The sequence below is a fragment of the Anguilla rostrata genome, unplaced genomic scaffold, assembly GCF_018555375.3.
Source record: "Anguilla rostrata isolate EN2019 unplaced genomic scaffold, ASM1855537v3 scaf0183, whole genome shotgun sequence".
Classification (NCBI taxonomy): domain Eukaryota; kingdom Metazoa; phylum Chordata; class Actinopteri; order Anguilliformes; family Anguillidae; genus Anguilla; species Anguilla rostrata.
In genome coordinates, this window is record NW_026985738.1 from 1 (window position 1) to 13,236 (window position 13,236).

The following is a 13,236-nucleotide window of genomic DNA, read 5'->3' on the forward strand; positions in this document are numbered from 1 at the left end:
CCCATATGATCCAACCTACCTTTTCTTCATACATTGGTTTCTTAATCACACAGTAAAATGTGCAATGTTAATTAAACTCTGACAGAGTAAACATGTGTTCAGTGGCTATCATGTTAAATGTGTACGAGTTAATTTAACACTTAACATTTTGCTGGGCAGCTTTACAATGTGTATAAATTAAATCTAATTTCAGATTCAGCTTTTTTGAATGTAAAATACAAGATATAACTTGAACTTTGTGTTATAGTTTCTTACACATAGTATGAAAGAGATACTGTATAATCCCATTAATAATATCATTCATAAAATGCATCAAAGCCCGAATTTACCTTTTATAGCGAACACTTCAAACTGGGCCACTTTTACTTTCTTTGGTTTAGTTTCAATAAAAGTAAAAACTCCTGCATCTTTCCAATTTGCTCTCAGATAAATGTCATACTTCCTTTGTTTTGAAATAGACTCCTTCTTCAAATTCCATGAATACATTCCATCGGACTGTATAGTTATTATCTGAGTGTTTGTGTAGCTTCCATCATGTGACGTCCACTCCCAGATGAATTCTGTCCCGTTGGTCTCAGCAGGGGCTGGTAGAGAGACCCCCCGCATCTGCTCTGAAAGGAAGTATTTGTACTGCACCAACACTGCAGTAAGAGAAGAACATACCAAATACAGAGATCCAACTGAGCACAAGACATGATAATATTGCATTTAAATATAGAGGCAAAGTACAGTTAGTTCATTAAAGTTAATCCAAGATTTATAACCTGAGATAAAAATATAATCCCCACAACTATAATGAATATTTGAGGTATATTTTAGCCTAGGATGGAAAAGTATTGCTTGTACCGGCTATAGTCATGGTTTTAGACCCAAGATCATTATCATGACCTTTTTTGTCCTCAATGTGGTTGTGGTTCATTGCAAGATATTTTCTTTCTTTTCAACATCCTCTAGTAGCCTACTAGTGGAGAGCTAGCAAAGCGAACCTTAACTGCTTACAGTACTCCATATCATAAATGAACATTTTTAGCTTCTTATAATTCTTTTGTATTATGAGTTTTACCATTGAAAGACATGGACTGTTGTGGATAGTGTATGGAGTGATTGTAAACCTGTCTTAATGATAAAGTGACTGCAAATAAATGCAAAAAAATGTCTTGAATTTGCATATTTTACAGCATGAATAATGCTTTAATAACAATATTAATCACACTGTCATTAATGGTTATTATATAATTTCATATTTGAAAAGTCTGTGTAGCTGCTTAGCATCGAATATAAAGCCATTTCACTGATAAAAGTAATATGCTGTCACTTTGAACCTTTTGCTTCCTCTTGAATTTTAAACAGAAAACAAGCAAACAAAGAAAAAGCCTGGATCAATGTATATAGTAGTAGCAGCCTCTGTGACACTTTTTGTTATAAATAAGACATTTAAAAGTAAGACATTTTTTCCATGTTCTGCTATGTGACTGTATTATATTTTACCTTTCTGTAGTGACATTATAGAAATTGACGATTTGTCCATTTAAATTTGGTTCTATTATTATACATTTGGCTGCATTGTCATGAACTTTATATATGAATAAATAAATAAATTAATGAATATATGATTAAGACAGAAAGAGGGACTCACCCTTGGCTGAAAGAATGTGACAGTATCCTGATATCCACAACAGGGTCCACCACAGTACCATTGCCATGGCTGATGCCGTATGCAGCCCTTCTTATTGGTGTCTAACCTTTTTACAAGGTATACTTGACAGGAAATGGCTGAACAAAGAGGAAGTACATCATCTGACACATTGTCAAGTGGGTGTAAGCAAGCAAAACCAAACTGAAATGCTTTGAGTTTGTGTGCAAATAAATCCTTAAGACCCTGGACAGGAAAGCCAAATAGACACCACCACTGCAATGTCCTAAGAAGTCACAACTTGCTAAAACACTGTAATAAGCGCAGGCATGTGTCTTGTTTATAAAATTCTAAATGGCCAGGCCCACCTCCACACACTACCATTGTAAAGATAAACCCTTTGAAGGGTAGGTTTTTTGGAATGTTTCTTCAGTGTTCTGAGTCAGTGTTCTAGAACTCCATTGCTTTTGATTTTCCCCTTGACTCGGGTGCTGATTCCTTGTGTTTGTTTCTGACTTTATGTACCTGCCCGCTTTGTCCTGCTTCCATTTCGTGTGTGTGCTACTACCCGTGTGCTTTTACCCATAGTGGCCTTTTCTGTTCCCTGTTTGTGTTTACCTTTTTTTTGTAGTAAAGTTTTTATTTTCTTTTACCTTTTACCTCTTGAGTTTCGTGTGTTTCACTCTGTGCCTGGGTCCAACCCCCTCGACACAGTTGCACTGCACTGTACAGACTTCAAATGTCAACTTTAAATGTGGGCTTTTTGTTTCATTTATCCATTTGAATCATTGAAATGTTATCCATATTACATTTTGCAGACACTTGCATAGATCACTTTATCATTTTCTTCTTGTTCCTGCAGAAATATGACATATCAGAATCTTAAATATGATCTTAGAACATTGAAATCAATGAAATTCAAACTTTTCAAATAATGTGGACCATCCATACACAAAATGTAACCATTTTTTATTGGTTGTATGAATATGATACGCAGTGCCTGCATTATGATATGTAGATGAACAGAAAATCCTTATGGTTATTCTCCTGAGTATCTCAGGGAACGTACTTACAGAATGAGACTGGGGGTTCAAATGCCTCTGTTGTTGTCTGTGAGGGTCTGCAACACCAAACAGCAGTGAAAAGATCAAACAGTAATTATTGGGACTGAATTAGTTGCTTGTTTTAAGTATAAAACAAAAACCAGCAGAACTTGTGACTAACCAGCACCACATTTGTGAACCCCCAGTACTGCATATTGCTTTTGCTAGTTAGATGGGCAACACAGGCTTATCTGTTTCAGGATTCCATTTGACCGTCTGCTTGTAATGATTTAATTATCTCAATCATTTATTTGCTCTGAAATTTTAGAGAAGCTAGGAGCTGCAGTTGCAGACTAAACAAAGTATATCTTTAGTTGGAGCATTTCCGCAGTGGAGTGAACAGCATTGGTGAAAACAGTGGTTTAGAAAATTAGACCAGAATAATTGGTTGGAATAAAAGCCACCACCAGCGCTCCAGGAAAGAGGTTTTGCACCCCTTTCATAAGGTAATGTGTGCCCAAACTTAAGATGTTACTCCCATTGTATTCACTGGAGAAATCTCATGAACTGGAAAGAGTAATATACCCATTTTATTAGGATAACACTAAGTATAACAAACTTACCCAAACTGGGAGTGGTCAAGGAAAATATTAAGTATTGGAGCTCCTCACTGTCATTCTCCTCTTTAGGGGGTATCTGGGTTTCCTATTAGTAGGAAAATGTATAAAATATATTCATGAAAATACACATATATGAATGTATGAAATGTATAATACAGATATATGTGGCCCCCAGTTCAGCCTATGACTCCAGGGCCCCGCTCGTGCTTGTACACAGTGTCTGAACTGCAGAGGTGGAAAGTCCAGGGGACAGAAAGAAAAAGCTCTGTCATATTTCTTCCCCCCTTGAACTTTACCAGCTTATTAGTTTTACCTCCTGGTTGAAAGATTGTGCTAATTAGCAAATCAACTTGATTGCAACAAAATACTGGGGAGGATTTTTGCTTTCTGAACCTAGATTTTTCCACCTCTGCTTCACAGTAAAAGTGTGAGTCTTCTTTTTGGTGCATACCACCCTCTTGTGGACATTGTAGCAAACAAACCTCTGGTTTAGAAATTATACGTCTCATGACCAAGTGACCTATTTTTACTGAATCCTTTTCCCCACAGTTTTCCCACTTCCTCCCTTTACTCTAATTGTTTAAAGAAGCCAAAACGGTTTTTGAAACGGGTTTTAATGTTGGTGTGTGTGTGCATGAGGCCTCGAATACTTCCATTTTTAAACTACAACCGCGAGTGAGTATGAGGTTTAATTGATGCAGCCACAACCTCAAACCCACCCTCTAACCCTGACAGGAAAAGGCCGGTTATGTGCTGTCAGTACAATCTCATATCCATCATATTTTACAAATGATTTTGGCCAGAATTAAATCTGCATTTTTATCAGACCTGGGTCAATTAACGGATCTGATTAACATGGTCCGGGATGTGGAAGTCCAGGCATACCTGCAACTCAGCCTCCTTTTAAGAGATGGCAAAGGTGCAACCCCTGGTATGCACTTTTGTTTTGATAAGAAAAACACATAATGAGGTATTGCTCAGTTGTGCATCCTTTGAAGTACAAGAGGTGCAGTCTGATGCACCAAAATGGTCCCAATTCCAGTTGTTCAGTGTAATTAATTTCCCACACACATTTGGCACATGGAACGCACAGGGCCGGTTTCACTAACACAGATTAAGCTCATTACTGGGCTAAGTGGAGTTTTGAGTTTTGAGTTTTTAGTCTAGGATTAGAAACTGGCCCATAATGCAAGCTTTCCCGTGAATTAGTTCACCGGTTCATGCAGCGTATCAATAGTTCAGTTAAGCCAGTTGATCTTTTGGTAGCTCTGCAACTTTCTGTAGCTTACTATAGATTGCACCAGCTGCACTGGAATCACCATTCTCATCCACTGCTAATGTAGATAGGAGTGTAAGAGACAGAAATATTTAAGGAAACCTTTTAAAATAACTTTATATGATTTACCATATAAGGAGCACTGAGCCATGTTACATTTTTGATCACTCAGGCAAATTTATGAAGTATGATTCAATCTTTACTATGATCATGCCATACGTGGCCTATAAGTACATTCTGTACTGTAATCTATTGGTTAAGGAACTAGCTTTGTAACCGAAAGGTAGCAGGTTTGATTCCCAGGTAGGACACTGCTACTGTACCCTTGAGCAAGGTACTGTATAGCTCCAGTATACTATATATCCAGCTGTAAAAATGGGTGCTATGTTTTTAAAATGCAAAAGGCAGTGTAAGTCAGTGTGTATAAGAGCATATGATAAATGCCTGTAATGTAGTTGTAGCAAACTGCGTGCCACCGCTCGTGTCAGAGATGAGAGAGACGAGAGTTTATTTTTGGACGCGAATGCGTCTTTTATTTTTACTGCCATCACGCGGCTTTTTGTTACACTTTTTTATACACACACACAATTTCCCGGCTGACCGTCCGTCAGCCCTTCATCCGTCTCCCGTCCCCCGTTCCGTCTGTGTAGACCGGCTTTTTAAGCGTCCAGGCTCACTGTCGAGGTAATCAGCACATTGTTCATTAATCAAACAATTAACCATCAGTGCTGATTAATAATCCCCAACAGCTGTGTGGCGCAGAGTTCCGAGAGCCGCCCCGCCCACTCTCTCTCTCTGCAGCCAACGCAAAACCACGCCCACCCTACCACATACCCCCCACCGCCCGACTTAGGCCGGGGAGCCATCCGGCCGATGACCGACCCCCCCCCCCCCCACAACACATCCGCAAACCGTTTTTGCAACAGGACAAGGTCTGCTCTCTGACTTGGCGAGAGGTGGCTATCTGAAAGGGGTGGGGTCTGATTGATTGAATTTGCTACCTCCGGCCACAGCTCGTCCCTCTCCTGATCCACCGTTACCAGAGAAACAGCCACCACCTCTTTCCATGCTTTTAATAAATTGAGGTGATAAATCTGTTTCGCTCCCTCTCTATCAGCACACTCCACCTCATAGTCAACCTCCCCCACTCGTCGTGTGACCACGAAGGGCCCTTGCCACTTGGCGAGTAATTTTGTACTGGAGGTTGGAAGTAATACCAGGACTTTATCTCCCGGCGAGAATTGTCATAGTTTCGTCCCTCTATTGTAGTGCCTCTGCTGACATTCCTGAGCCTCGAGCAAATTCTCCCGTGACAACCGACCCAGTGTATGGAGTTTTGCTCGCAGGTCCATGACGTATTGCACCTAATTTTTGCTGGGGCTTGGACCGTCCTCCCAGCTTTCTTTAACTAGGTCCAATATTCCCAGAGGTTTTCTACCAAATAACAGTTCAAAGGGAGAAAATCCCGTGGAGGCCTGGGGAACCTCCCGCACTACAAATAATAGAGGGACTAACCATTTATCCCAATTTCGGCTATCGTCGTGAATAAACTTTCGAATCATGGACTTCAGAGTTTTATTAAACCGCTCCACAAGCCCATCTGTTTGGGGATGGTATACACTGGTTCTAATAGAGCGGATGCCCAGTAATCCGTATAGCTCATTTAGTATACGTGACATAAACAAAGTGCCCTGGTCAGTCAGAATCTCTTTCGGGATTTCGACGCGGGAGATAATTTGAAACAGAGCTTGTGCAACACTCTTAGCTGCAATATTGCGCAACGGCACTGCTTCGGGATACCGGGTCGCATAATCCACCAAGACCAACACAAAACGGTATCCCTGGGTGCTCCGATCAAATGGCCCGATGAGGTCCATAGCGATTCTATCAAAGGGAACCTCTATTAAGGGTAGTGGGCGCAAAGGCGCTTTTGGGGTGGCCGGGGCGTTCACTAATTGACATTCGGGACAGGACGCACACCACCAACGTACGTCCGCCCAAATGCCCGGCCAGTAAAACCGAGCCATTATTTGGTGTAGTGACTTATCATACCCTAAGTGTCCCGCCATGGGGTTGTAGTGAGCCGCCTGGAAAACCATTTCCCGGCGGTTTTTTGGTACCAACAACTGGGTCGTTTCTTCACCGGTCTGAGCGTCACGACACACTCGATACAACCTGTCCCTAATAACAGAAAAATAAGGGTGCGAGAGTACTGCATCGGGGCGCACCTGCTGACCATCAATACGCATCACTTAGTCATAGGCAAAGCGTAAGGTGTCGTCCCGAGACTGCTCGAGTGGGAAATCCTCCGCGGGTTGGAATACAGGACCCCGGGGAGTCTCAACCGGAGGCTCGCCTGGGTCCCTCCTCGCCCCGGCCGTGTCGGACGGCCCTGCGTCACCACCGTCAACAGCACACACGTCACACTTCCCTATCGGTCGTGATCGCACCCCCAGCATGTTTCTAGAAATCTCCCTAAACCCCGCCCAATCAGTACCCAAGATTAGGGGATGCGCAAGCCGGGAGCTAACCGCAGCCTTCACGATATGCGTTTTTCCCTTGTAACAAATTTCCACGGGTACTACCGGATACTTGTGCACATCTCCATGCACACACCGAATGGAAACCCAGGGCGCCTTTACCAATGCCTCGGTTCGAACCAGGTTTTGCTGGATCAGGGACTGCATAGCCCCCGAATCCAACAGCGCCCGGTGTTCACTCCCTTGCACCCTTACCGGGATGCAGTACGCTCCCTCCTGATCGGGAGCGGAAGTGGGCGGCCCAACCACCCAGACCACCTGCCCCACTTCCATAAGTGGACAATCGCGGCGCAGGTGACCCGGCTGTCCGCACCGCCAACACCCCGGTCCGAGCGTCTGAGGCGCCCTCTGCAAGCCAGAGCCCCCCGCCACTGAGCCTGGACCTGGAGAGGGAATAGGAAAAAAGGGGGGATTAATTTGAGGGAAGGGACGGGCCCGAGCCCTGGGGACAGGGGAGGGGCCCGTACGAGGAGGGGGTCTCCTCCTGGGCGCCGGTTCCGGCCGTGCTTGCTGCTGGGAGCTGGGGTATAGCGCTAGGTGGTCCTCCGCCAGGGTGACCGCCCCCTCTAGGTTGGTTGGGCGATGGCAGCGCACCCAATTGGCCGTTCCCTCCGGCAATCCTTCCAGGAACTGTTCCAAGATGACCTGCTCCACCACGCCCCCGGCGGACCGGATCTCCGGCTGCAGCCAACGCCGGGCCATGTGGGTTAGCCTTTGGGCGTATGCGAAGGGACGGTCCTCCGCCACCAGGTGCGCCATCCGGAACCGGCGCCGGTAATCCTCCGGGCTGCAGCCCAGTCGGTCCAGGATCGCCCTCTTCACCGTCTTGTAATCTGCCCGGGCTCCGGGCGGCAGCCCATGCGCCGCCTGTTGGGCTTCCCCAGTTAATAGGGGCAGGAGGTGCCACTCGTCGTGGGGCCACTGGCACGCCTCCGCTGCCACCTCAAAAGTCTCCACGAACGCCTGGATGTCATCGTCGGCGGTCATTTTAGGTAGGTGGATCCGGAGAGGGGATCGGGACGGCGGGTCCCGGGAGCTTGTTTCCCCGGCGGCAGCCAGTTGTCGCAGCGCCTGTGTCTGGAGGGAGGCTTGTGCACGCAGAGCCTCCATCTGCTCTGCGTGTACGGCCGCCTGCCGCTCCTGCATCTGTGCCATCTCCTCCAGCATCCGCGCCAGCGCTACGAGAGGCTGCGCCGTCTCGCTCCTGTTTGGATCCATTACTGACCTCCTCTCTCTCTCTCTCTCTCTCTCTCTTCCTGCCGTCCTCCTCGTACGGGCAACCACTGTAGCAAACTGCGTGCCACCGCTCGTGTCAGAGATGAGAGAGACGAGAGTTTATTTTTGGACGCGAATGCGTCTTTTATTTTTACTGCCGTCACGCGGCTTTTTGTTACACTTTTTTATACACACACACAATTTCCCGGCTGACCGTCCGTCAGCCCTTCATCCGTCTCCCGTCCCCCGTTCCGTCTGTGTAGACCGGCTTTTTAAGCGTCCAGGCTCACTGTCGAGGTAATCAGCACATTGTTCATTAATCAAACAATTAACCATCAGTGCTGATTAATAATCCCCAACAGCTGTGTGGCGCAGAGTTCCGAGAGCCGCCCCGCCCACTCTCTCTCTCTGCAGCCAACGCAAAACCACGCCCACCCTACCACAGTAGTGTATTCCCTTACATTACTGCACTGCCTCATGCTATGTGTGAATAGTCTTGTTTCCTACACTACCTTGACCCTGCTGCAGATCTGTGACATTACTGTAGACTGCATCAGCTGCACCTTTCCCTTCAGCTGGTGATGAGGAGGAACCTGAGAGGGAAAAAACATTTAAGCAAACTGTAAATGATCTCTCTGGGAACTGATTGGACATATTTGGTTGATCTTGTGTATGGCATTGGTTTGTTTGTTTCAAAAGAAAAAATGAAAAACATAATTTAAAAACAATGCATTTAATAACACTATACTATCTGAGCAGAGTTCAAAGAAATGTTGTAGTGTGAATGCTCTAGAAAGCTCTGTCAGAGCGGTGAACCAGGAACAGAGAGAACAGCCCTTACCTGCTGCTGTTTTCAGACGCCGAAACAACAGTCCGCCTAACAGCAACAGCACTCCAACACACACAGCAGCAGTACAGGCCACACCGATCACCAGCACCCATCTATTATCTGTGTTGGCACAAAAGAAGGAAAGTTAACTAGGGAGCTCAGAATGGGGAGAATATTCTTATTTATTTAGCTATTAAAAGTTAATTCATTACTAGGTTATATTAAAAGTTACATTCATTATTCAGCCATATTAAAAGTAAAAATTCTTATTTTGTCAAATAAAATGATAGGTGCGTGCACATCATATTGAGTTAAGCACTTCTGTTTTCTGTTTGAGTGGCATTGGTACATGACTTGGCTAGACTCACGCTTATTAATATTATTACTGTGCATATTTTATTACAGGAAAATAGAAGAGTTTTCTTATTTATTTATTGCTAGTATGCTTGTGAGACTTTGCATTTGACTATAGAGACTAGGTGGTTTAGTGTCTTCCCCTAAGTTGTAATGAATCCTGTGCCTGTGGTTGGAGTTTAGTACCTGGCTTTGGCTCTTCAGGTTCAGTGATGGGTGTTGGCAGTGTGAGGGGGACCTGTGCTCTGAGCATGCTCCCTGTGAACACTGCACAGGCCCAGTGCAGCTGGTCTCTGCTCAGAATGGGCAGGGTGAGACTGATCTTTTTTGGGTGCCTCTCACTCAGGACCTCCTGTTTTATGATCTCCCCCCTGCCCCCCTTCATCCGGAGCCAGGCCAGGGTCACAGAGCTGATCACCTGTGATATCTCACAGTTCAGCACAACTGACTGATTCCTGGACAGACCACTAGGGGGCACTGCTGAGACTGAGAGAGCACATGCATGTAGGTGTACTACCTTCATGAATTGGAATCAATGCTTCTGTTGCTTACTGTTAGCAAATGACTGTAGTCTGTTATATTGCATGACACAGACTATTGTTTAAAAGGCTATTTTAATAAGCATCATGTTAACATATGCTGTTATATATTCAGTCCTGTAAATTGTGTAAGCATCAGCCAAACCTGAAGTGCAAACTTACCCTGAACAGTTACCAGCATTACTGTGGCCATCAGGGAGTGTTCAGAGTAACAGAAGTACCTTCCACTGTCTCCAAACTTCACTGGTGAGATTCTCAGAGGAAAATTAGACCCATCAAAGCCCTCAGATGAGAATCTCTCTTTATCTATCTCCATGGAAATCAAAGCACTCTTTTGTTTTTCAGCTGAGGCCACAAGGGTTAGATCAGACCTTTGCAATGCCACCCATCTCCAGTAAACTGTTCTGAATGAGTTCAGAGAATGGCAGGCTAGCACTGCCTCACTGCTGTTCAAACTTCCTCTGTACAGAGTGCATTGTGTTTCATATGTACCTGGGAAATAAAGCTGTGGTTAGCATGAGTGTCTGTACACATATTGGTGCTGTAGCTGAATGAGCCAACCAGCAGCCCTTCCAGGGATGTTGAACCAAATTAAATTATATTCCTCTGGGTTGCCAACTAACCAAATCTGGCAGTGCAGCCAAATTTTTGGTAGTCCAGGTCTATCCTGGAGTTTACATGTGTATATCTGTACCATTTGTACAGACCAAAATAACAACCTGCCTACTTTGTGTCTGTTCACAGTACAATCAACTGAAGGTCAACAGAAAAATATAATAATCTCAGTCAGATTATTTTTTGTGAACTGAGTATAACCAGGTCCAGGAAAATTAACCTTTAGCACCTTGACTTTGGTAGTCTGATACACAAATTGTAGTTTAAAAAAAGTATTAAACCTTTGGCAGCCATTTTTGTTATACTGTGGTAAACTGTGAATAGTGTTTCTGACAAGTTTTTAAAAAAATATGGAAACCCAAGATTTCCTACTTAATATGCAGTCCTGCATCTATTATACTGGAGTCTTAAGATAATTAGGAAGACATTACTTGCTTTATCTTAATGAATGATGTATGTTTCACAGTCATAAGTTTGCTCATGAAAATAGGTTGAAACTCAGGATGATTTTGTAAATGCTCCAGTGAAGACCGTATCCATAGTAACATACCTTCATAGACTTGAAATGTCCTGGGAATGCTGAAAATACGTACTCCATTCCATCTGAGTGTGCAGTAATATGATCCCTCACTGTATCGGTCAGCACTGTGGATGATGATGTGGGCAGTGTTGTTGTAGATCAGCGTTGTGTTAGCAGTAGGTTCTCTGTCCCTTTCCCAGTCCAGTGTAGCTGAATCTGGACGGTGTGATACTTCACAGCTCATGACCACATCAGAACCTTCATTTACTGTGTCCATGTGAAACAGTTTCACTGCAGGAGCAAAGAGCAATTGATTTAGAGAATACTGTCAACATTTTTCTCAAATCATTGCGTGGCCTACATCTCAAAACCAATCATCAAATTTAAAGCAATATGCAGTCCTCCAGCTCTGTGTTGGGAATTCTATGGAGAGATGGAACTTTGGTTTTTGTAGTGTGTATTGCTCAAAAAATAGACTAATCTGATCTATTTCCTCATATCACATATCATATCACTGTGTCACAACATGAGAAACACGAGGCACTTTACTTGTCCAATTAAGCTGTTCCTGGTACATTGACCTATTATTCACACAGTAAAATGACCAGTGTTAATTTAACTCTACCAGAGTGCATATGAGTTCAATAGGAACCATATGTACTCTGTAAAAGTTCATTTAACACATTATATATGAATGACTTTAAATAATATTTCAATCTAGTTTCAGATTCAACCTTTTAAAAAGTAAAAAAGAAAGATATATCTCAACTTTGTTTTACATTTGTCTTATATTATTTAGAAAATATATGTCTTCTTATTTGTAATGTCATCATTTCCAAACTACATGAGAGTGCATTTACCTTGTACAGCGAACATTTCAACCGCGGCCAAGTTTACTTCCTTTGGTTTAGTTTGACTAAAAGTAAAAACTCCTGCATCTTTCCAATTTGGTCGCAGATAAATGTCATACTTCCTTTGTTTTGAAATAGACTCCTTCTTCAAATTCCATGAATACGTTCCATCAGACTGTATAGTTATTATCCGAGTGTTTGTGTAGCTTCCATCATGTGATGTCCACTCCCAGACGAATTCTGTCCCGGTGGTCTCAGCAGGGGCTTGTAGAGAGACCCTCTGTATCTCCCCAGAATGAAAGTATTTGTACTGCCCCAACACTGCAGTAAGAGAATAATATACCAAATACAGAGATCCAACTGAGCACAAGACATGATAATATTGCATTTAAATATAGAGGCAAATTACAGTTAGTGCATTAAAGGTAAACAACAGATGATTAAACCCAGGTTAGTCTGGAGGATTAAACAGATCTATAAATAGACTTAAAATGTAATAGCTGTAATGAATATTTGAGCTATGTTTTACGCTAGAATGGAAAAGTATTGCATGTACCGATTATAGTCATGCTTTTAGTCAAGATCTGCATCATTACTTTATTCTGTCCTAATGTGGTTGCAGCATGTAGCAAAGATATTCTTTTTCTTTTCAACATCATGTAGTTGTCTCCTAGTGGAAGGAAGAACTGTTTGCTCTACTTTTTTTTTATCAGAAATGAACATTCTTAGGTTCTGATAATGTTTGTGTTTTATGAATTTTACCACTGAAAGACATGGATCATTATGGATAGTGTTTGGAGTGGCTATAAATCTGTCTTAATGAAAAGTTACGATACTGTGTCTTGAATTTGCATATATTACAGCATGTATACTGCTTTAATAACAATATCAATGACGCTATCATTAATAATTTAATAATATAATTTTCTATTTGAAAGTCTGTGTAACTGCTTGGTACCGGAATATAAAGTAATTTCACTGATAAAGTTAATATGCTGAAACTTTGAAACTTTTGCTACCTCTTGAACTTTAATCTAAAAACAAACATACAAAAAAGAAAGAAGAGTCTGGATCATTTAATATAGTAGTATCAGTAGTATTTATGTGATAGTCCTTATAAATAAGATATAATTAAGACTGTTTTTTTTTAAATGTGTGCATTTTTATACTATAGGGTTTCTCAATGTGCTCCTACAGTATG

The 13,236-nt window shown here is 42.8% G+C and overlaps 1 protein-coding gene and 1 long non-coding RNA gene across 2 annotated transcripts; one reads left to right on the forward strand and one right to left on the reverse strand.

Moving 5' to 3' along the window:
- The first annotated feature begins 3,037 nt into the window (after positions 1 to 3,037).
- Positions 3,038 to 10,482, forward strand: LOC135246325 (uncharacterized). The gene is made up of 3 exons (XR_010327616.1): positions 3,038 to 3,182; positions 9,857 to 10,014; positions 10,395 to 10,482. It is a non-coding gene; the product is annotated as an uncharacterized LOC135246325 (long non-coding RNA).
- Positions 6,825 to 9,862, reverse strand: LOC135246326 (uncharacterized). The gene is made up of 3 exons (XM_064319821.1): positions 9,697 to 9,862; positions 9,169 to 9,276; positions 6,825 to 8,616 (listed from the first exon to the last, which is right to left on the reverse strand). Exon 3 carries the CDS (start codon positions 8,328 to 8,330, stop codon positions 6,825 to 6,827), a length of 1,506 nt encoding a protein of 501 aa, XP_064175891.1. The 5' UTR covers positions 8,331 to 8,616; positions 9,169 to 9,276; positions 9,697 to 9,862.
- Positions 10,483 to 13,236: the final 2,754 nt, after the last annotated feature.